The sequence below is a fragment of the Coloeus monedula genome (genome assembly GCF_965178545.1).
Source record: "Coloeus monedula genome assembly, chromosome: 4".
In the NCBI taxonomy this organism is placed as follows: Eukaryota; Metazoa; Chordata; class Aves; order Passeriformes; family Corvidae; genus Coloeus; species Coloeus monedula.
Genome location: NC_138784.1, coordinates 46,995,618 through 47,021,135, shown reverse-complemented (window position 1 = coordinate 47,021,135; position 25,518 = coordinate 46,995,618). Strand labels below are relative to the sequence as shown.

General features: G+C 37.5%; 1 protein-coding gene across 1 annotated transcript in view; it reads right to left on the bottom strand.

Annotated features, from left to right (window-relative positions):
• Positions 1-341: 341 nt before the first annotated feature.
• ADAMTS20 (ADAM metallopeptidase with thrombospondin type 1 motif 20) overlaps positions 342-25,518 on the bottom strand; it is a gene marked incomplete at both ends in the record, with an annotated part of 84,724 nt that continues 59,547 nt past the window's right edge. The window contains 11 exons of the mRNA XM_082279728.1: positions 342-431; positions 1,059-1,163; positions 3,985-4,076; positions 4,831-4,964; positions 5,372-5,466; positions 5,565-5,659; positions 5,814-5,943; positions 6,078-6,278; positions 6,960-7,130; positions 9,497-9,670; positions 10,904-11,071. Of these exons, the coding sequence (XP_082135854.1) occupies positions 342-431; positions 1,059-1,163; positions 3,985-4,076; positions 4,831-4,964; positions 5,372-5,466; positions 5,565-5,659; positions 5,814-5,943; positions 6,078-6,278; positions 6,960-7,130; positions 9,497-9,670; positions 10,904-11,071 (1,455 nt within the window). The remainder of the gene's footprint in view (positions 432-1,058; positions 1,164-3,984; positions 4,077-4,830; positions 4,965-5,371; positions 5,467-5,564; positions 5,660-5,813; positions 5,944-6,077; positions 6,279-6,959; positions 7,131-9,496; positions 9,671-10,903; positions 11,072-25,518) is intronic.

Genomic DNA, 25,518 nt, shown 5'->3' with positions numbered 1-25,518 from the left:
ATTAGTTGCAGGTAAAGAATTACATTTGTGGTAAAATTTAGAATGTTACCAATGGTAGTAATCTCAGTGCAATTTACTTGTTAATATATACTGTACTTCGAATAAATGCCTCTCCTTTAAAACCGGAAGGTTTCTGATTGTGATTTATGCACTTGCTAGCCCACAAACAAATAATACAACCTTGAGTGAATCCTGAAGAAAACAGGAGTTCTTATTAGTGAGCGTTACAGTAATGAGCACTACAGACATGAAAAAATTAAAAAATATATATACAGAGCACCTACAATTTGAACCTAAATGGCAAATATCCCTGCTTCAATGCTCTTAGTACATCAGAGCTCTCACTGTATTTGAAGCTGGAGACCAATAATTGTGTTAGGAACACATTTTCCACAAAATCCTCCACATCTTCCATATATTTTAATACCATCCTGGGAATTAGACAAAGAGAAGAGTCAATCAAGAAAAGCAATTGAAATCACAGTCACACAAAAGGCTTCTCGAGGTTTGCATACAACAGACCTTTTGACAAATTATACCTAGAAACACTAAATCAAGAGACAGCAGCATTAGCAAAAGAGGAACAGAGATCCTTTATCACTACCGCTCTACACCTTGTTCCCAGGCTTACCACCCAGTGTTGTTTTAAACTGTGAACACTTACTGCTCTTGTTTAACTGGTCTGTTGGTTTTCCACACTAATAAAGTTGGAGGTAAGAAATAAAAAGGATCATATGTAGTAGGACGATCTTGAACAAAATGTGGTGAGTTGGGTGTTGTGTTTATGTTTTTTTAAAAGCATCTTCAAAATTCCTAATGAACCTGATTAATATAACGATAGCCTCTTAAAATCAGTTAAGAGAAGGGTAGGCAGGCAGTTCTGGTTTGAATTAGATACTGGACAGTGTGATAAACATAGCTGAATAAGACTTAAATGGGTCAGAGACCTTGAATGCTATTTCTGATTCACAAAAATCACTGTAGCTTTCACTACAGTCAACGCTTGTGCTTCTTGTCCAAGCTGTAAGAGCAGGTAAAGGAAAACAGCATTGACTCACGTGGGATTTGTGTATGTCAGCAGTCGCATAGTTGCCCTGAGCAATCCATTTCACTGTACTGGATAATCTCAGACCTGTACCAGCCAAGTTAATGCTGAACTGTCCCTAGGGGAAAAAAAAAAGGAAAAATCCCCAAAAAATCCCCAAACAAAACCAAACCAAACCAACCAAACAAACAAAAAAAAAAACAAACAAAAAAAGAAACAGGGAAAAGGAAAAGAAGAAAAGGAAAATACGAGCTGATAAATGGAGTTTGAAACACTAAAAGACACTGGCATATTTGAACATATCGCTTAGGATATGTCTAAACATTAAGTACTCAAAGGTGTGTAAAAAATACGGGCTGGCTATTCTGCATTATGCCCTTCCTATGGACATTCACAACACAAACCCAAGTTATCCTGCAATAAGCACCACCTGTGCATCAGCTGATCCTGAGCATCTGAGCATCTGATTATGAAGACAAAACTAACATCACACAATTGAAATTATTTTTGCCCTTCTACATATGAAATTTTAATTTACAAAAAGTACGTTCTTGCTAAAGGCAAGAATGAAGCTGGTTTTCTAGAAAAACTTATTTTTTTTAAAGCTTCTGAATTTTTTGGAAATAATGAAAATATAGTGCTGTCTGTAAAGATAAATCACTTCTTAGACATCTAATTTTCAAATTTTTGCACACTGTCTAACCATCATGATCTTACCATCTTCCACTGCTTTTTCAGTATAACAAATATCATATTTGAACAAGAACATAAGTGGATGTTAAAATAAATAACTTTATTTTAAAGTGGAATGTTTTGCAATGCAAACTGTTCACAACAGATATAGAAGCCATAGATTCTAAAACATTTGTCTGCGCAAATACAGACTCTGAAAACTAGCTTCAGCCAGTTCCTATGAGAATAGGAAATATATTGAAAGTAACAAATTGCACTACCTGGGTAAACAAACTGGGATACAGAAAATTATTAAATTGCATTCACAGAGAAGTGCAATATGTTATGAAGAAGTACTGCCTCCACAAAGAACCTAATGATTAGTTGAGGCAGCACTACAATCAGAAAACTGCACACCTCTGCATTATTCACTGAAAGCCTGAATCTCTGTATTCAGACCTAGTAATTTTTTACTGCAAATGTTAGCTTCTATGTTTTATTGCTTAATAATGTCATACACTTATAAATATATATATAGCTTTTATTATGATGATTCACTTAAACTCCTTTGTAAGAATTCAGTTATATTGCATAGTATGGCAGATTTATTTTGAGAGCACTTCTATGTAAAGTTGCTGTACTTACAGCACTCATGTAACTCAGGATGAGCTAACAAACATTCATATGGATAGGGTAGGTTGTTCTTCAAGTATCCATAGAGTAGAAGACTTCCATTTAATGAAGGAGGAAATTCATAGAAATGGTGTGTAATGTTTTCTACAATTGACAGGCCCAGAGTAACTTCTTTCACAGTGATATCATTTTGCAAAAATAAATGAGAAGTGCTATTACAATTACAATGGCAGATCAAGAGCTGTCTGACATACCATGCAGCATGTGCAAGGCCAGGAACAGATTTCAAGGACTGAAAGTACAGGAATGGAAGCCTTTCGACTGTGTCAAAAGTGTTCGCTTCAGTCAGAACTTTTAGATGGAAATGTGTCAGTACCAAGCCATGTAAGCAGAATGACCTCCCAACAGAATCTACACATGGCAAACAGATTTGTATTGTACTGCACCCAAAGGGTTTGCAGGTTGAAGGCATCCAGTACTGTAATGAACTTCAACTGTTTTCTTGTCAGGGCTTTAAGTCTGCCAAACCTAGGCACTTCATTTGTACATAAATTGCACATAAATGGTCTCTAACTGCCCTTGGCTGTGTCCACCCACGTAGCTGGTCTTAAGTTTAGGCAACCAGAAGGGATGGACAACAGGGATTCACTTCCAAGCAAGCGTGAGCCAGTGGGTCTTAACTCCTTTATAATCAGTGAAAAGAAATTCACTTCCAGAGGACAGTTGACCTCATCCTAAATTGTCTAATACAGTAAGATAAGCTGAAGTGTTTTCTAAGGAATCCTATTTCTGCCAATGGGCTCCAAAGATTGACTAGTTCAGACTAGAGCTATGTCTGTATCATCAAGAAGGACACTGCAGTATAAGCAGACCTGTAGAATGAAAACTGGGTCAGAGAGCCCAATGTCTGTAGACAGTGCACAAATCAGGGATTTATTTTGGACTAACTCTCCCCTAGTCCCATGGACTGAATCCTCACTAGCATTAGAGTGTATTAAGATCCTCTGAAGCTCATTGTTGGATTTATCTTCATCCAGAAGGCATCCAGTTCGTATCTTTCAAAACTACCCTATGATGTGAACCAACAAACAGCGAACTGGGACAATATAGAGATGAATCTAAAAAGCACCACCCAATACAACTAAAACACTAATGTAGACACAAAAATGCATGTATAAATTTTAAAGCATACTGCTAAACAAGATTGATTTCCTCTGGTAGTCTTCAAAGACATGAAGCATCAGGAGAGAAACAGAGAAAAGATAAGGAAAATTATGAAGGATTATAGAAAAGTCACTAGAGGAGAACAAAGAATGTGAAGGCGTTAAGGGAAACAAAGGATACATCACATCCAGAGGGAGGCAGAGCAATACATGAAACACATAGATATGCACCAGATATGCATACATGGAGCCTACAGGGAAAGGGTGTAGCAGACAATTTGAGGGAAAAACTAAGAGGGGAGGACGATGGAACAGGAGAGAAGAGAGTAGGAAAAAATTACTTATAAATGTTGTACTCTCACCTCACAGAATAGGATATTGGTTTAGAACCTTAAAGATCTAAACAAGTCACATATTTTTTTTTCCCCCCGCTTACGTAAACATTTCAGGGAGGTAAGAAACCATAAATACCTGTGGACATCTGGCTGCACTGTAGCAATCTCCAGCTGTAGCAAATGGTACTGCTCTCCCAAAAATAGTCTGAGCAAAAAGAAAATCTGTGGCTAGAAAATAGAAAATTACTCAACACAAACTGTGGCATTTGAAGTTCAGGGGAAAACAGTGTGAAAAGTGTGAACATGGATGTTTTATTGCTTGCTTTGGATGGGGTTTTTTTGTTTGTTGCTTGTTTGGAAGGGGAGGTTGTTTGTTTTGATTTGAGAAACTATGGTTTGAATTTTGGTTATTGCACCACTACTCCAACCTACAAGCACAGATTTCTCTCTGAGACATGAGTGGGCTAGAAGGAAGATGGATGTGCACTTTGACACTGTGTCAAGTGAGCTGGTTGTAGGCCAACTTCCCAGCTTCAGGCAGGGGCCTGAAAGCACTGCAAGATTCCCTGTCCATTTATTTATTGTCTGCCAAGGTCTGAGAAGGGACTAAGCAGAGCATAGAAAGGAAGATTTCCACAAGAAAAGTAAGCCATGGACTAAAATAAAATTAAATATTGGGAACAAAACCTTGGAAAATGAAAGTAGTTCACATTTAAAATAAGAATCTGTGAGATTCGTGCCACTTGGCCACTTGGGACAAATTAACGAGGTAAGCAATGGTGGTATTTTTGGGGGGTTTTTTGTTTTGTTTTGTTTTTTTTTTTTTAATTACCACTGAATCCTTGAATTAAATAAGCAGGAATTTTTGCCCCAAGATGGCACAGCTGGATCTGTAAGTGGGTCAAAGTAGTAATTTGGTAATTGTGACCACACACAATTTCAATAGAATGCTCAAATTGGCTAAAGCAGACAAAATGCTTACTTTTGATTTGCATGGAAGATACATCAAATCTTATTTTGCTAAAAACTGTGAAGCCAGCTGCAAGGTAATCATTTCGACAGGCACAGTCTTGCCTTCTGCTTCCATTGAAAGGACATTCATATGGATTCTGCAATCTAAAGAATAGCAAAGATTTAGTTTTCCTTTTGAGATTTTCCTTAACATAATATCATAGTTAAAAATAAGCGTATTGCAATATGCCATATAAAAAATATTAAACAACTTTTACTGAACAAGAAGCACAGCTATTAATCTTCACTCAACTGAAACACTAATGTGGATCAAAGCCATTTCTACCAAAGTCAAGACAGAAAAAAAATTATAAACATTTAGAGCAACTAACATAATTTCAGCCTGGAAGTATCCACATTTCTGTATGTGTGCTCACATGCCTGGATAATTAAAACAGAAAATCAAGGGAAAAAAGCCCTACTCATCTTTCTCACAAAAAGTAAGTATTATTTTATTCTTTTATTTTGGAAGGAATAAATGCACTTCATAAAATTTAAATGCACTTCTGTACCTGAATCCATATACTTCAGAAAAGTTGTCGGCTTCACCTTTTACCAATGTCAGATATTCCTTGGGATTCTCTAAGTGCATGCCTGAGCAATAAATCTGGAAGAAAAAATGCAACCCTTTAGCAAAATCTTTATTAGAAAAGTGTTATTTCATAAAAATATGTACTCATAAAAACTCATAAATATTAACAGTACCTTTATCATCCTTCCCTTAATGTTCAGCAGGTATTCACCATCCTTTCTAATTCCTTTTTTAATCTGCATATCTTTGCAGGTGGTAAGAATTTCACCTTCAAAATGAATGATTAAATCATATTAATATTTCAGGAACAGAGCTTAGTTTTAAGACTCAATTTTGCATAATTGTGCTCCAAATATATTTATAGCTTTAATATAAGTAACCTGGGAAAACATTAACTGCGTAAAATCACAGCTGTCACTTACATTCTTTCTCGTGGCAGATCTTTCTGGCATCTGGTTTTAAATGTGGCAGGCACAAGTCACTGGGTAAGCCATTCTCAGTCATACACTCTACTGTTCTCTCCTTCATTCCCACTCCACAAGATGCTGAGCACTACACATAGACAGCCATTAAGAGTTAGTTTAGAAAGAAGCAAATAATTACCATTGTTATGTCAGCAAATTATCCTTGGCATTTTTTTATGTTAGAGGCAGCTATAAAAAATGAGCTTGCACATCTGTACTCACTTTGGTCCACTTCCCTACTGTCCATGTGGCTGCTTGTGAACATCCTTTGACATTACATTTATAAATGTACAAGGATGGCTCTACTGGGCATTCTCGGTACGCTACAGTCCGAAGGCCGTGGATGTGCCGACTTTGAACAGAATGGATTCCAACACAGTACGTGATGCTCTGCTGGTAACCAAATCCACAGCTTGCTGAGCACTAAAATAAAATCCCCAAGCATAGACATTATTTCTGTGAAAATTTCTGTGAAATTTCTACAGAATTGCATTACAGGTAAGTCAGCTCTGATCCTTGCACTGGCAAAAGCCTGTCATTGGAGGCGTGCCACCTTGGGCTGGAACATCAGTGCATGGAAGTGAAGGTCTGCAATAGTTACGCGTGCAAAGAGCCACAAAGCCCTTCCATGGTTCCCTTTCCTCAGAGGTTCCAGAGTCGTTCCCTTTCCTCAGAGGTTCCAGAGTCATTCCCTCTCAGCTGTGATACATGCATAGATATGCACACACAGGTAGTGCAGATGTGCAAGGGAAACAAAGCACTGATCAATCACTTCACTGAAATCAAGGAAAAGCTATTTGATTACTTCAGCTAGGTCAGCTCACAAGAGAGTTTCCTGGGAACCAGCAAAGGAATCCTGTGGAAGGGTCAGCTCCCCTCTAGCTGGTGATCATAGGTCTTGGGGGGTTAACAGAGGACTGATAACAGCCTCTACAATAAATCATGGCTGACTTGGAGGGTCAATGCTGAGAAAGTTTAGACAGCCATGTTCAAAAGCAAATACATTTTTTTTTTCTCCACATACATAAAGTACATTTTACAGCAATATAACATTCTTAAATGTAAAATCATATAAAAGATGGCTGAGCAGTATAATTAGTGTACCTGTGACAGCTCTCCTGTGAGCACAACATATTTAGAGGGAGATAGCCTGCAGGTTTTGGATGATGGAGGCTTTGTGGCAGGATCACAGAAGCTTTCATCCACTTGGAGCTGGTTTTCATTCACACATTTAACTTTCCGGTATATTTCCTTTCTTCTAGATGATGCTGAGCACTAAAAGTGAGAAAATAATCCCAGTTTAACTAGCCATTTACAGAACAAAGTTACCTACTGATTGCCACACACCAGTAAAACCCAGACAGCAATACCTTTTGACATCTGCTATCAATGTCAGACTAAATTATTCATTGAATCAGAGTCCTTTACTTTGTTTTCAAAGTTCAGGTACCTCTAATCAGCTGAAAAAAATAACGGCATATAATAACATGACAATGTAACTCTTGGGTGACACAGAGGAGAAAATGAAAGTGTCAAGCCAAGATGATAGGTTGAGTGGAAAAGCCCTTCTATACAAAAAGGGAAGAGATAGAAAAGGATTTCAGTGAAATATGAAAGGAATAAGTTGGTCTTGAAAACAAAACAAAACAAGAGGGAGGGAGAGAGAGAGGAAGAGGGGGAGGGAAAGGGAGAGGGAAAGGTGGGAGAGGGAGAGAAAACTGCCTATTAATAAAGCCAGTGCCAGTGCCAGCTTTGAGCAGCCACAGCTGTTGAGCCCGTGCCTTTGCCCTGAGGGCTCTCAGACCTCTCCCCAGGGCAAGCTGGTGGAATGGCGAGCCATCACAGCTCTGCCAGGATAAAATAAGAACCTTGCTGCCACCAGAATCCAGAAAAGTGGTGGTACAGGCTTAGTAATATACATCAACAGCACGTCTCCAGCTGTGGGTACCTGAACTAAGCTAACTTTCTGCGGCATGGAGCAGCTCAGAATATTAGGCATATAAAGAATAATCCAGTCACAAGGTAATGGGGACAGGCAGAAGAATTTTTTCAGGATGCTTTATACCTTAGCCTTGTAGGCATTCTTCTCCCTAGGATAAAAAATTATTCACCCCGTCTACTGGCTGCAGATCGGTGAAATGTTAGATCTGGACATATTTCTGCTGTGTTGTGACTGGTGAGGTGAGGAAATCACACAGTCACCCAGAGATAAGACAGACTGGCAAAACATTATGAGTTTGGTGGAGGACATCCTGCACTGGGAGTGGAATGCAGATGGATAAGCACTTGAACTATTAATACTACATGTACAGTGCTGTGTATGAATGTGGTGAGAGAAGGGAACAGAACACAGGAATTTCAAGAAAACATCAATATACATGCAGAAGTTATGAAATAGCTGGAGAATGTAATGAAACACAATGCGTTTGTAGTGGAGAGCTCCAAATACCCAGCTGGAATACACAAATGTTTGCTGGCAAAGGAAAATTCACCCTCATTCTTTGGAAGTGTATATTTGTGCTAAAAGCACATTCTGAGCCAATTCCACTAATTCCTGATTTTGGCAGCTACATGCGAGAACACTTGAAAGCAACATATATTTGTCAGCAGAGGAATATGTATATCTGAACTGCATTAATATAATCCGGGTTCTGCAGAGCACCAGCCAACGTTTTACATATTAACAGCTGCCACTTCTGTAGCACTGAGTCCCTGAGACTTTAGAGTCTTCATAGTCAAGGGGGGTTGCTCTAGGAAATTTAGCATGGCCGATTATTAATATGACACAAATGCACAAAATGGGTTTTTGTTTAGAGACAGGCTCTTGTGCACACCATTTTGGGTATTATACATAAGTTTTGGGTTTTTCTCTCTTCCTCATCTTTATATGTTTGCATGTTTGCACAAATAACAAAAGTTATTAAATTTTTAGCATGTAGAAAATAGTAATCACACCTTTAGAAATGACAGCTCTCTGCTGAAGGTATTTGCACATTTTCTTAAATATGAAAAAGCATATTTGGTAAGAGAATGCTGAGTTTTATTTTCTTATCTTGCTTCCTGTTTGGTAGAAGAATAATGAGATTTATTTTGCTTCTTATCTTTTCTTTAACAAGAAAAGAAGCATCAATTTTTTAAGATACTTTAAATCTTCCATACAGAACTTCTTATAAACACTGTTGTCCAAAGATTTTACCTCGAAGATATTTACTTCCACATGAAGTTTCTTTTGCATTTCTGTTCTTAAAAAGCTGCTTTTAAAAATGATATTTCAAAATCAGTATTTATTAAACATCTTATGCATTATGTAGAGAAGTATGTAGAGACAGTCCTATCAGTAGGTACCTGCTCAGAGCTCCACCAGGCCTACAATAGACAAGCAAATCCCGTAGAGATTATAAATAAAGAGTATAAATAAAGTCTTCGACATTTTTTGTCACTTTTTAAGTTTTGCAAGCTTGACCTTCAAATTTTCCAGCATGGTCACTTTTTATTTTGCAGCGCAACAGCTACTAGAAATGCATTCAGATGGGGGGAGGGCAGGGGGGGGTGGGACGGGGAATGAAAATAAAAAAAGAACAGAAAACCCCAAATTTATTATGCATCTCAATTAAGTGATAGAAGTTGAAAACCTTACTTACATTTTCCCACTCACGTGCCAGCCACTGGTACGGGAGGCAGGCGGGCAGCTGGCAGTGCTGTGTGCTAGTGGGGCGCAGGTGACGGCTGCACATCATGTCACTCACTCGCCCCAGGCCTGCCACCTGACAGGAGATGTCCCTTTGCTGAATCCCCACTCCACAGGATACAGAACACTAAAATTGATCAAAATTAGTTGTGTCGGTGTGAAAGGAGACAGTCCCCAGAAGGAGTACAGCTGTCATTAGAAGATCTTAGGATATTATTTAAAATACACTTCACAGCCCTTGTAATACGAGTACAATACCTGAAGAAATTTATGTTGAAAATGCAAAACTATTAAAACATTTTAAAAATACAGAAAATGACTGCATCTGAGGTACCTAACTGAGCTCTCTGCTTACCTTAATTCACAGTAGGGACAATCACTATAGGCATATGCAAAGAAAAGTTTACATTTTTGCAAGATCAACAGTTACAGCTCTGAGTTTGCATCTTGTCTTTATTAGAGACTGTCTTTATTATAGAGTCTTGTTTGTTGTTTTAAAATGCAGATACTACAATCAAGGAGAAAAAAATCTCAGTGTTTCAGGTTAGAAAATCTTGCAAAAGGTGTAACATTCTGAGGACACTATCTTTTGCAGGTAGTACTAAGGATTTTGAACCCTGAAGAGCTTAAATGCTAAATGCCTCTTTTCCTTCTTCCTGGTCAAAGGAATTTCACTATACCACTAATGCTTGTCTGAGATAAACAGCCCCCTTTTACACTAGGCAGAAGCACGATTATGTCCCAAAGCCTACCTAAAAGCCCAAACTCAATCATAAAGTTCATATTATTCTATCAAGTGTGGCCAAAATGTGGAGAGTGGTACCGTCTCTTTACCAGCATGGGGAATGGTATATTGAAAGAGCGAGTGAAATGCAAAATATTGCAATGTGCTCAGTTACACACAATTTTACAACAAGGTGAGAGATGTTTTAGAAGACCAAACCTGGGAAAAGGCCAGTATTTGTGCCCACAAGCCCTTTTTCCTGTCCTTTTCCCACAAACCTGGCTTCATTCTACTATTTAGACTAAGATAGCAAATACAGTGATACTACTGAAATCACTGCAGAAGGTAAGAAGTAAACTTTAAAAATTTACTGTTAATTTACAAGGTAAGATGAGGAAAGTCCTAAGTACCTATTCAGTACAAAATTCAGATTAGCAAATGCTTTTAGTTTTCATAGACATTTATTATTCATTACTCTTAAAACAAAGAAAAAGAAAACGCAATGAAGTACCTGCTAATTTGTAGATTTCATTGCGATGTGTGTACTGACAATTATTTCCACTGAAGCAGTGTGTCATGAATGTGATCTTGTCTTGTATTCTCATGGAGAACATTATTATGGCAGCTTTTACATACCTCTTTCCATCTGCTGGCCTTCCAAGAAGGACATCTTCCAGCTCTACATATTTTGTATGTTCGTGGTTTTTTCAAATGTTTGCAGTTAACTTCTTCTATTTTTGCTTGGAAGCTGTTAATACAATGCACATCACGAAACTTCAAACCTTTTCCACAGGAAACAGAACACTGAAAAGAGAAGTGTTATTTCACTACTGTGCTAAAAATCTCAGAGTAATAAGAAAACCAGAAGCTGTGGCCTCACCCAAAATGGACTTGATAATTGTAGGAGTTTCTGTCTTATGACAATATCTGCTGTACATCTCTGAAATTTCTCTGTAAGCTCTCTTGTACTGAGCATTACTGATGAGGTGCCAAATATCTCTCATATATTGTTCATTCACTGATGTCATCATTGAGAAATACCTGAGCTCAGCCATCCATATCCAGGCAGAAGACAGGCTGATACTCTGCTCTCACAAGAACATGCTCTAGCAGCTGCCTGTTTCCAGCATACACTGCTACTTTCATGTAAGCATGATGCTTATCACAAGCACCAAAAAAGGAAAATGCAAAATCATGGCTATGTGTGCTTCTAGCTATTAGGCTACAAAGTCACATTTGCTTGGAAACTCCCCTCCATGAGCTTTGGGTATCTTGTGGTATGTGGCAAAGAGGCAAGAGAAGAGGTATGAATTAGACACCACCAGTTAAGGTGCAGTCCTTGGAGGCATTGACTTACCCTGCCACCCTAGTATCCCATTTTCTCCAGAAATCTGCTACAATATACACAACTGGCTCTAGGACCTGCCTTCTTTCCTCCAATGTAAAGCTGATGGGGCTGCAGGTTTGTTCTGTGAAACCCACCCTGGCAGTGTACCCTAGCCGAGACTACAGCGTGCCTGATGGATCAGGCTCTTCTGGAGAAACAGCCAATCCTCTGCTAAACTGCTGGACTGCTGTCAGACTTCAGTGAGGTTTGATTTTAATTCTTCACATCAGGGCTGTCCTATACACCTAGAGTAGGGCTACAGGACCTACGGAGCTTTCAGTCAAACAAGGAAGTCAAACATCCGAACTACTTCCAAATTAGGTGGCTACTCAGCTGATTTCTCTTGAACCATGAACAATGTGAATATAAGTAGTTTAGTATTTTCTTTTTAAATCTTGTAATGAATCCTATTTTACATTATCCTATTAAAAAAGTTTAGATCAATGGAGACAATTTTTTCTGTCTGGAAAGAAAGCATACTTAATTTGTTCTAGGATTTACATGCTTTATTTTACACTTGAAAAAACATTTCCTACAGGAAGATAATTAATTCAGGTAGAAAAATAACAGTCCAGTAAAAATTGAATTTTTTAGTGGATACGAAAAAAAATATTTAGATATAGACTCCTTAAAAGCAATGAAGATATTTCTCTTCCCTTTCTGTTACATCATCATCATCTACATCATTAGCATCACATGCTGACTTAACAAAGCGTTTTTGAATACCTATGTCTTCTATTTTCAGGAAATTAAGTTCAGGTCATTCAGCTTTCAATACTCAAAAAGTTCTAACAGTCTAATTCTACCTGCATGCACAATCTTTTTAACAGATTGGCCGGCTCAGTGTTTTGCATACCCATAAGGACAATTAACATCCTGAAAACAGATTCTCCTCTATTTCAATAACAAATTTAAGAAAGCAATTGCTCTAAGTGTACACTGAGTGCACAGCAGGTGAGTGAAGCACATGGCAAAACACAGTGATAGATGATATTTAGCACAACTGAAGAAAAAGAAATGTTCCTAATTTTATTTTTTTAGCACATAAAAAAGCTAATACACTCGCTATGAATGTAGAAGATCCAGGATCATCAGTGGAAAGTTCAAGAGGGTATATTACTCTGTATGTACAGTATCCTCCTGAAGTTTGGTAGTTTCTGGCTTCACTCCTTAGATAATATATAAAAAAAGTTCTTAAAACGATTGCTTCCTCCCAAAGTGCTTTGGCATCAGATGCAGGCAGGCTCAGCTGCGTTCTTTACTGCATAGTGACCCACCTTCAGCAAGAGGAGACTATTTCAGTCCACTACACTTCTCATGGGAGACTCCTGACAAGTAGCAAAGTGTTGCCTGTCCTCCATTACAGAGAGTAAACAGCAAACACAGAACATCATATCACTCCAATGCTGAATAGAAACCTTTCATCAATATGAAATGGGGAATGACTTTACATTTCTGTAAGGACAGAGTATAGCTCCTGCTCTGTTCCTTTAACGAAAATACAGATTCCATAGAAGATCTGAGTGGGATTTCAAAGTGCCTAAAGGCTTCTACATGCAGCTTACAGGGAGATGTAAGCTCCTGTCCTCTTAGTGCATTGAGTCCACAGCGCATTTCTTACAAGGCTGAACTTTGCCCTCCATGAGCCTGTGCTCCTTCTTGAAACTCCTAACATGTTATTACATGCTCTCTGTGGAATACAGTGCTCTCACTGCTTGGTGCCCATCCTGCTGTGGTGGTGATCTTCCCAAGGCTTAACCCTCCTGGCTGGGGAAAGTACAACTGCAGTAATTCTGGCTGCTTGACCTCCCTCCACTCAAACTTGAGCATGGTCCTTGACTACTTGAGCATGGTCCCCACTGCTCAATTTGTCTATAACGTGGTTTCATTTGTATGACATTCCACACAATTGGAGGTATATGGAGAGAGAGCACAATTTTCCATATATTTTCTGCAGATTAACCATGCAGGAAGAAAAAATCTATTAGAATGTTAAATCTTACAAGAAATATGAACATTCCTCCAAAAAAAGCAAATTGAAAAACCCCATCCTGTAACCATTTTACATAGAAATTCTAGCACTTCTCTCAACATTGGATAAAGTAATAATTCCCATATGTCATGTTCTTTTAAAAACATAAATCTGCAGTAAAAAGCTGGATTTCATTGCTATTGTTCAAAGTCATTCCATAACACTGGTAACTAGGATTCATCTGTTTATGGTTTTTTTATAGCAATAAAGTTCTGTAGGGATCAGTCTGACAAAACTCCTGGTGCTTTCTGTGGCACAGATGGACTCTCAGACAGGCATGCCATCATCAATTCCTACCAAATGAGAGCTCTTTCTGCAGCAGACATGCAACTTCACTAAAAGCTTTTTGATTCTTTTGCTATTATCATTTCATTGAGAAGTTGAAGACCTAGTATTATTTGGTGGATTCTGTACCAAATTTCCTTAACCTTTTCTTTAAAAGAAGTGTTTTGTGTAGTTTAGCTGGTAGCCTAGTGGGCTTCTGGATACTGCAAAACAGACCAGTAAATGGAAAGCATGTAATAGTGACTTTTTGTATTCATATTAGATATACAGAGACTTAAAATAGAAATGACTGACTAGAAGAGGGTAGAAGTAATTTTCTTCATAGTATCTAGTGCAAGATTTTGGATTTGTGACCAAAATAGTGTGGAAAACACATGGATACTTTAGTTATTGCTGAACAGTGTCACACAGCATCGAGGCCAGTGAGGAGGCTGGAGGTGCAAAAGTGGTGTTGAGGGGACACAGTCCAGACCAAGTGATGTAGTGGTCAGCAGTAAAAGCTGTGGGGAAGAAGGAGGAAGGAGAAGCATGTGAAGTGATGGCATTTTTCTTCCCAAGAATTGATCACGCATAATGTAGCCCGGCTTTTCTGGGGATAGCTGAACACCTGCCTGTCCATGGGAAGTGGTGAATGAATTCCTTGTTTTGCTCTGCTTGTTGGCACAGCTTTTGCTTTACCTATGAAAATTAATTTTCTTAACCCATAAGTTTCCCCACTTCTATCCTTGCAATTTTCTCCTCCATCCCGCTATGGGGGAGGGAGGGAGTGGCTGTGTGGGGTTCAATGCCTACTGGGGTTAAGCCGCAACACCAGCACTGAAAAAGGTTAAAACATATTACAAATCTTAAAGGGTATTTTCTTCCTTTTTCTGCCCTTTTTTTGGTCAGGAACTTCTGTGACTGGTCAGAAAGTTCAGTTTACAACGGGATTAAACATGGTAGTTGCTTGAGTTGTCTGGCAAACAGCATTTTGATCTCTAGCTGGCCCAAAAGCCTGTTTGGACTCTTTTAATATTCTAGAAGTAGACTGGGATCACAACTGCACAAGACTTTAATAAAACAATACTTTGAGCATTGCTTAGTTGAGCAACTTTCAACTTCTCATTTGTCATATTAGAACTGGATCTTCTTGTGTCTGCCTTCTCTGCTTGCTGCATCTCCCCACGGCTTTTTGTGATGCTTGAGCACAATGTGCATTTGTCAGCTAAAAGCATTCAAAGAGTTGTTCATTCCTTTAAGTATGTTGACAACTGTTAAGAAGCAACACAGACTCTATAATTAGGTCCTACTGAATTCTTTGATTCAGAGTCAGTAATTCTTCACTAAAACAAGTACAAACACTTGTGCCATTAGCTCATGCATACAGAAAGGACCAAGGATTAAACATTCCATTACTCCTAAGAAAGACTGGATTGAACTCCAAGAAGTGTGTGTATGATTTACCATTACATCTAAGTTATACCTATGTCAACTACAAAAGTTACACTGAAGATATTTTTAAGGTATCTCTTTGAGTACGGCTTGATTTCAAAAGTTCAGTGTTATATCACATTCCTCTGATGTTCAGAAAATATCTTGATTTGATTAAATCCTCCTTCCATTTGCAGTCTGTTAAGTCTGCTTTGCCACTTTTCTGAATGTGCTTTTGCAGCTATAGAAACGGAAGGGAAGAAGGCTAGGCTAAGAAGGACTTACAGACATCTTCCAATCCATGATGCTGCTCAGTTTGAATCAGCTATACACGGACCATTCCTGACATCAGTTTGTCAGTCTTGTTTTCAATGACAGGGATGCTACAGCCTCACTTGCATGAGGTTCATCTTTTGTTCTTTCCCAGGCTTCAAGCAGAGAGAGGTCAAAAATGTGGATATTCTTCTGGTTCAAGCTCTACTTGACTTGTACTGTAAGACTTCACAGTACAAGTGACCAGTTCCTGATAGTCCTTTCTGAATCCTTGCTAAACCTGGATTATTGCTAAATCCTTGCTAAATCTTGCCTCACCTAAATTATTAAGAAAAATTTTTACAGACTCCGAAATTCAGTTTTAACCCTGGATCCTTATCCATCCAATATAAGCAACATATTGCTGTGAGCTGTCAGGATATTTTTACTAGGAAACATGCAAGGCTTAAGAATCCCAGAACCACTTTATTCTAACATATGAAGAAAGGCATCCTCCTTCCTCTGTGACCTGAGTTATTTATAACTATATTCTGAGATTACAATCATGTCTTTCTAGTTAATGTTGGGCTAAACTCCATCCAGAAAGTATCATTTGATATTATTTTTGCATCAGAATTGCAGTACTTACGACAACACCTCTTCCGTATTCAGGTAACTTTGAAGTAAGAGTACTGCTCTGAGTTAAAACTTATAGTGTTACTCCAAAATCTTACGTTTGAAGATCACTTTTTCCTCCCCAACAATTTCACCTCAGTTGCTTGTAATTAATTTAAAAACTCACAAGTGTGGTGTAGAATACCTGATTTTTGTAATGAAAAGTACTGTTTTTATGAGGGAAATTTTAAAGTTTACTTTTCAGAAGCTATTCTCTTCAGCACAGCAGCTCAGGAAGGACAGCCCCCATGCAAAAGACCTGCCATTACCTACTGCCCTCAGTGGAATGGACCAGAGGACAATCTGCAACAAGTATCACCATCTAATATTGGAATTTTTTAACTCAGAAACAAAAGAAGGCAGTAATCCTTTTCTCTAGTCAGCCCAACAGGGACTGTTACTTTTTTCCCACCCTTTCAGTCTAGCTACATATTCTGGCTGTGTAACAAGCTGAGAAGCAGGCACACTCCAAGTTTCTACCATCCACATTATTTTCCAGGGCTTCCAGATGCATACTGTGGATGTTAACACCAGCGCTCTCCAGACAATCCCAGTGTGTGTAGGAGACTCTGAAGTGCCCTGCAGTACAACCTAACAGCTACTCTGCAGGTGGCAGCTGAGCACACAGACTGCCATGACTCTGAGGTCATCTAACCTGGCCACTGTCCCCAGCCATACCTTTTCTGTCAGGACTGAGCACTGTATGCTTGTAGTGGTTTGGTTCGAAATATCCATTACTTACTTATTTTCCTTCTGTGAGATAAGGAGAAATAATAAGCAAAGCAAGTATTAAGTCATAAAGTTAAGCAGAATGATAGTGGGAAATTTATACTGTAATTGTAGTGAAATGTCTAGGGGTGGAATTTGGTGTAGGGAATTTTCTGCTTCGTTTAGTAGTTTTATTGTTCTAAGTAGAGGTTGTATGGTGAATGTAATTTTGATAATAATTCTTAAATGTGTATTCACTGAGGCGAGGGGTAGAGAATGTCATGGTTTAGTATGGTTTGGGTTTTTAGTTAAAGAGGGCTCCCTCAGCCATGGAAGTGATTCTCTTGAAAAGAGGTGCAGAAAAAAGCAGCTTCTGTTAGACTCCTTTCAAGATAATTTTGTTCTGAAGGGTAACGAAAACCTCCTGAATAACCATTTTCCAAGCATGCTGAAGCATATCTATTTAACAGATGGACATAAATGAGAAGCTACATACATCTACATACAAACTCAGAAAAAGTAGGAATGATGGAGGAATAAAGAGGATTAAAGACAGATGTTAGGACTGATGTGGATAACAGGAAGGAAAAACTGCTATGAGAGGATATATCTGGCATCTACTAGGAATGTGCTATTCCTCTTAAAGACACCCTGATTAAAACAAAGTCAGAACCATCAGCACATACATTGAAGGTAAAAGGATTTCACATCTGAAGAAGCCACACTCTGGTGATGATGCTGAGAAACTTTAGATGATATTTTTTTAAGTTGACACCACATGGTCTGAATTCTTTTGTCCAGTGCAGCTGGCAGTATCCTTAATGCCAGAAAATGGCAACCTGCCTGGATGTCAGATGAACAACCATACTCTTTGCAGCTGTTGGAAAAATCAAAACCAGAACCCTTGAGATTCCACTTAATGATCATCTACAAAATGTCTTTTATTCATTCCAGTTAGATTTGTGAGTAAGTCTTAATTTGGCCTACCTTTGTGACATCTCAAATACTATCCATTTCCTCAAGTTCAGAACAAACAAAACAGATGACCGGGTCCTTCTTTGAAAGCCCTTGGGATGAACACCACTATTCTGCCCATCAGTGCCTAAAGCCTGACATCCTTCTTGATGCCAACTACAGAGCATTTGAAAACCAGACCATGCTCGTGGGCAGACCAACGCCCCCTGAGTTACCATGCTCAGCTCCCCACCTACTGTGATATTCAGAAAGGCTTCATTCACTGTGCCATGTATTCCTACTCTCTACATGTATCTCATAAATGAGACTGAGCTTTTTCAGTCAGCTACCTTCTCTTTGTTTTACCTACATGCCTCATGTAACACAATTAGAGTTTCAAACAAGCTTTTAGCTTTTACAGTAACAAAAGAACAATGGATTATGAAGATGTTAGTGTGGGTGTAAATTTAAAAATAATAATCATATTTTAATGAGTTCTCATTCAACAGTGATGACATATCGTATTTGCTATCATTTACTTCTTCCTTCATATCTTCCAATTCATCTCTCAATTACAGTAAAAACTGAATTGTATGGTTATTCTTCCTGCCTTACATGCTCTTGATTTTAGTCCACTTTGTCCGGTTACCACCTGAGAATCAGGAAACCAAGAGGTATTTCTGGCCCCTTTCAGCAGCCATTTGGCAGGCTCAGCTATCTCATGTGCAGTCTTAAGTTTTTCACTGAAGGTTCTGCATGTATCTCTGCTAGGAACTTCACCAGCAGCCCTCATTCAAGCAACATTAATGCTTTCATTCATGCCAGTATATATTAAAACAATGAAAAGTATGATCAGCTTACTAAGTGCTGGGAGTAAGAGAACAGATAAACTACAGTCTTCAGCCAGCATTCTTACAGCAACTTATCTGGTATGTGTATCTAACTTTTATCACCTTTCAGTTGAATGATATATACAACAGAGAGATGGCTGAGAGAAATCATAACTAAAAATACAGAAACATCAGTAAGTTAAAAAACAAAACCAAAAAACCAACATCCCAAACAAACAGTTCTGCCTTACCTTTCCTTCTGAAATCAGTGGCAATCAGGAACAGAGATAGACTCTAGCTAGGTCTTTTTGAAAATCTAATCTACAAGTAGAAATTTGTGTCAAATTTACAAAATTGCAGTCCTGCTCTCTGCCTTTGATATTGTCTGCAAGAGCTTCATATGGGCACTTTCACCATTTACAGCATCGCAGACGTCAAACTGCTGACTTCAGCAATCTCATCTTTCTCTACCCCACAGTCGTGTAGCACTACTAACATTTTTAAGCAGCACTGGAATGAAGGCAGCAGCACTGGAAACAGTGAGTAAGGTGCAAGCATCAAAAAAGAAGGGTGGCAGAAATGGGGACAGGAGACCTTAAGGAAACCCACCGTGAAAAAAGAAATGCAGGGATTTTCTCTCTGTTTCAAATAAATGGATAAAATTCCTGACACATTTTCCAAATAGAGAACAACAGATGTGTATCTGTGTCCATCCAGCAGCTGTGTTCACAAACCTCCGTGAAAACCAAAGAGCAACACAAAATGAATCCATTTATTGCTTCCAAAAACTAGACACAGTTTAACAGACTGTATCACAGGTAGGTTAGCCCCAAGCCTCCTGTGAAGCTGGGGAAAACTGAACAAATGCACAGGAATGACATAATCTGCACTCTCACTGAAAAATAACTTTGTCCCCTTGAGAGGGACATTTTGTTCACAGGTCCTCACAACGAAAGCTGGAACACATTTTTAATATGATAGAGGATCTCTGTTACGGAAGCTATATCTGCACAAAGGGGTTGCACAGTTAAAAAGCATTTCCTTGTAATATTTTAACTATTTAAAACTTCATTTTATTATCTTAAGAGACAGGGTCTTTTCAATTAACCAATTACAAAAGTAAATAGACATAAGACAGTCTTACAACATTAGGTTAATTAGTTTCAGCTGAGTTTGCAAAAATCTAAATACGAGCAAAAGAACATCTTGATCCCAGCAAGTGCAAGCTCTGATTTATCATTTTTAGTTATGTTAGCAACAGCAAAACAGTAGCTCAGATATTAAAGGAATGACAAATACATGAGCTCTGTGTGCCTTTCTGCCCTGTAAAAAGTATTACTTCACATCATGTCAATTTTTTCATTTGATTAAAATCTAAGATTTTGTATTTGAACTTCAAAAAATTGGAAATACAAAGCAATATATGCTGGAACAATACAGTATGGTCAGAAATTTTTTTAACTTTTCAGAAGCATACAAAATATCACTTTTTCTATGGCACTTAACTAAATATCACCTAAACAATTACTCCCCCTCCCAATTTATATTAAATATTAATTTAGCATGAAAATATGAGTATATTTTAGATGGTAAATGCAAAATTTTACCTACCTTCACATGTTGAAATCCAGTTTCCTTTAAACCTAAGCCACTTTTCTGTATATTTTCAATTTACTTACAATCAATATTTCCAAAATTACATTTCCTGTATGTAAATATGAACAGGCATGGAAGCTTCTGAAGGACTGATTCAGCAGGAAATCTAAGTGTTTAATCCTGCTGTCACTGAAGTGAAAGGGCCATAGATAGATGGCTGCTAGAACATAATCTGATCAATAGAGCAGCCTGTCTTAGGGGAGTAACCAGTCTCCCAAAATTACTGGTTTTCAAAGACAGGATTAGGAACTCCTGCAATACAGAGCTACAGAACATACTGTTTGTTTCCTAACCCATGCCAGGTAATAAAAATATTCATGTATTGAACCTCACAAATGTTTGGAAATGCTAATACTTTAATATATGTTTAATAACTTGTAAATCTGGGTCCCAAAACCACTTTGAACCAACACTTACAAGTTCTGACTGGGGTTTTCAAAGCTGCCACATACATACAGAGCAGCTCAGAACGATTTTCACAAGGATCTGACCACCTATAACCCTTCAGCTTTTCTGAAAGTTCTAATAAATACACCAGTATCTTCACATTCCTTTCATTCTCATTAAATGGCTGTATGTATTTAGACATGGTATTAAGCATCACCTGCTTCTTTTCCCCTTTCATTATATTCTGGTTGTTAGGGTTTTGTGTTTGGGTTGGGTTTTTTGTGTGTGTGATTTTATTATTATTATTTATTGTTTTTATTTTGGCTATTTCCCACTCTTACTTGTCCTCTTTCTAAATGGAGGGTCTGAAAGCTCTGCAAACCTCTTTCTGCAAAAGTGTTTTAGGAATGTAAAAATCCATGTTATGTCTTTGAGATTAGGAGTTAAGCATTATGTTACGATCCTCATTCTTCTCTGTGTTTTATCTAAGTGTTTATCTGTGTTTTGACTAAGTGGGAGCAGGACTGGGCCATAAAATTACAGCTCCAGCAAAAGATTCAGGAGATAGGATCTTTTAGCTTTACCATCAAAGACCATGGGCCAACTATCTGTGTCAGTCCAGTTGATCAATGGCATCAACTGCTGCTTTCATCAGTAACAATATTTTTTTTTCTGTTCAATATAAGAGCTTTCCCCATGAAAACAATGTCACTAAAATATCATATGAAGTTAATTTCAACACAAAGGTTAAAGAAAACCCTCACTTTCAGCAAAAGTGGTTAGTACCTGTCCCACCCTTTATTTTTTAAGGACTTTAAACATTGACATTCCTTAATAAAGAGCACAATAAATATAAACACAAAGCCACACAACATGCATGAAAAAGAAGCGTTAAAATGCAACTGTATTTCACAGACATGAGTCACAGTCATTAAATTAAATTATTATGCATACATTATAACTTATTTATTATTTCAAGCTATACAGGCAACATAGCACCAAACAGGAGAAATTTCCTCTAAACTCGATGAACATTACACAAATATTTTGGTTTTGAAATTTGGAAACGAGTGTTTTCTTTCATTTTTATCAGAACGACCCTAAATGAAATTCACTATCCCAACTCTGTTTTATGACATTATTTGGGCAGTGACATCTGTTATCAGTTATCTCTGATAAGGCCCCCCTCCCATTTCCAAAGTTTAAAAAAATGAATAGCAGATGCTAACATCAAGATTTCAGGCAGTGGGATATAATTTAATGTGTTGTATTGGCAATGAGGTATTTTGAAGTTCAACATTAGGCCTCAGGAGAAGGAGAGGTAAAATCTGAAGGTGGTTTTGAAAACCATGTTCACTGATTCTGAATTCCCTTTTAATATAAAAGATTACTTTTAAAGATATAAATACTTTTTACACATTAGAAAAAGTGAATGAAGGCACTTATCATACACAGCAAGAATTTTTGCATTAAAACGAAAACAAATAAATATTTTACTTATGCAAGTTTGGCCTGCTTCTGTTCCTGGAGAGGTCAATGGGATGCCTGGCAATAACAACACTGGAAGGGAACCGGGACTGTTTTTTAAAAATAGATTCATATTCATTAAAAGTAATAGCAGATTTCTTCCACTACTGCAAAGACAGAATTACATCTAAATTATTCTGGAGCAAGTAAGTAGAAAACTGAAGCACTGGAAAGACAGCCACTTTAAAGAATATTACATTATGTGTCTGAAGGGGAGTAAGTAACAGCAGTAACACATTTCTAAGACTTCAGGGCAACCTTGAAAATAATCCATTATTTTTATGCCTATTTCCTCTGAAAACACAAGTAATACTTATGAATTACATACAAATCCTAACAGTGAGGAAAAGAAAGAGAAGTAAAATCTTTATTTTATAAACATTTCAGACAAACAAAATATAATTATCTTCTGTAAGGAGCTATGTATTCTTTCTAAAGAAACAAGAAAGGATGAGAACCAAACACATTTCAAGTTAAGACATATCTGGTTAAAATTTTCAGGATAAAATTTAGGTAGCTACCCACACTTATACAAGAATGAATGCCCAAATAAAATATAAAGTTTCCAAGGCAACATCAACTGCTACCACCAACTGCCTAAGCAGAAACCTTGCTGCTTGGTGCCTGGAGGTTCAAGGGTTTTTGCAGTCACTGAAAAAGTACAGGGGGCCAAAAATAAGGTCAAACTCCTAAATGTATCAAAATTCTTGTTGTCCAAAAATGTGAACAAACTTTCATCACTATGCAAAGCCTGAAGGTATTGTCTTCCCACATACGAACAGCTTATTCTATTCCTCCAGTGTAATTCCTGCACAAGCTTCCTAAAATCTTCAGAAAAGTTATAAAAATTAAATTTACAAAACTTTAGAACTTGAAATTTACTTGTCTCACATCCATTTGGACAACTGCAGAAACCAGGAACAGAGGAGTACACAGCCTTTAAGCTTTGTGAGGGTCAGCTACAGTAGCCACTGACAGACACAATAAAGTGTAACAGCCAACAGCTGCTAAACTGCAGAAAGCATCAACCAAAATTCTGGCTTCAAATCATGAACAGAGCCTTCCTTGCAAGGGCCCTTTTGTGCATTTACAAGATACAATTTATTTTAATTATGTTGTGCAAAATTAATAACTGAAAGAAATGTACTTAGAAGGCATAGTTCTAAAAGTCTTCCGCTCTCAAATATATAGTGAATCGCTTGTGGAAGAAGTTAGAATCACAGAATCATTAAAGTTGGAAAAGACTTCTAAGACCATCTAGTCTCACAACTCAGTTTTTGCTTAGGTTCTAACACTAGAATCTCACTAGTAGACACAAAAGCTCGATGCATTGCTGTCCTGGCATAGAAATATTACTCAATAATTTTATGAAAAAAATAAAAAGTTATTTGTCTGGTTCTTGTGATCTTCTGGAGGTAAGTGTTGATGTCACAGGCTCGAGGACTTCAGCAGCCAGACAGCATTCAGCCAGACAGTTCCCTATATTAGAGCGTATTTTATGCCAGAAATGTGTAAGATAGGCAGGACATGATCTATTGCCAAACTAGCAAATTACTAGTCAACCAGGGCTAAACAAAGCTGTTTGTGCTAGGCTACAACAGCGCTCCTGTGACTAAAGCTTCTACTGCTCCTTCCTAATAGTCATCCTTACTGAATAAATTTTGCTCTGCTTAAACAGCAAAAAAACCCAACTAAGTCTCTGTGTTAGCAGCATCCACACTAGCTAAACTATTAAAATGTGACAGCATATTTAATATGTGAGCCTGCTTTTATTTCCTGAATCTGCTACGTTTGTTTTTGCAGCATGAGATAGTGCGATGAAATTAAATCTCTTATGGCTTAACCACAGAGCTTGCCATCATATATCAAAGAGGCCTCTCTCTCTGATAAATAGAATCCATTCTAAAAAATGGCTTTTTATGTCACTTGAGATATAAACCAACATGAAAATCTTTATAAAACTAAGCCATGTGAAACATTCACATGAACACTAGAACTTATAGGTAATCTATTAATGTAGGGCAAACAGCATTACCCAGGGAACGTACAGGTTGTGAATAATTCTTGATCTAAAAGGATAACAAACATTGAGTTCAAAGGCAACTGTGTGCTGAACCCTGCTTGTCTTCTCAGCACCTGAAGTATAATAGGTAGCGAGTCACTGCCAATTATTTGGCTAATGGCTAAATAAGATAATCTGGTGTCTGCTAAACACAAACTCAAATTCTGCTTTGCACAGTGGAAGAAAGAGATAACTGTGGTAAATCATTAATTCAAACTTACATTTTACAGTCTCTTTGCAATAAATTAGAATAGATTATATAAACATTATCAGTTGTTATAGTTGAAATTGGATAATATTTTTTAAATGCTGCCATATTAATTCAAAGAGACAAATTACATATTTATTAATAAAAAAACCCTAAACAACTGTTGTCCCAGACCATCTCCCAGGGATGTCAATAACAGGATTTTTGCTGATTTTGATGGAACCAGAACTGGATCCAACCTCCTTTGATTGCCTTTATTCTCCTTAGAATTTAGCATAATAATGAATATTGTTGTCAAATTCACAGCTTGAGAAATATAATGTGCTCCATACTGCAGAGCTTGCTATGATTACTTCAGTATGTTCATAATCTGCTAGTGGCAATTGTAAAGATTAATGCTGATTACAGTAGGCATTTTTACACATTAATAGACAGTGACATGCAGACAATAACATAGTTACATACATAATTATACATAGATAACTTTAATTAGTCCCTGTTTTAAAACCACTAATATAAACTTTTATACACAAATGTACAGGTAATATGGAGTAAAATGTTTGATGACAGAGTATAATATACATGGGTGTGAGTTATTTTATACTTAAATATACTACAGGAAAAAAGTTATGCACTAAAACGTTTGGGGTGTTTTTGCAAATATAAATATGTAGATAATACTACAGCATAACTTACAGCATAAACTTTAAATTTAAATACATATCAAATTGTAACCCTTCAAAATGGAACACCTATTAAGTACTGTTATCAGCTGTGATGATCTCTGGTAATTTTCAAAATATTCCCTATGATGTTTTACAGAGCATGACACTGTTCCCACTTGAAAGACATGGCTGCTTCTCATTTAATGCTATGAC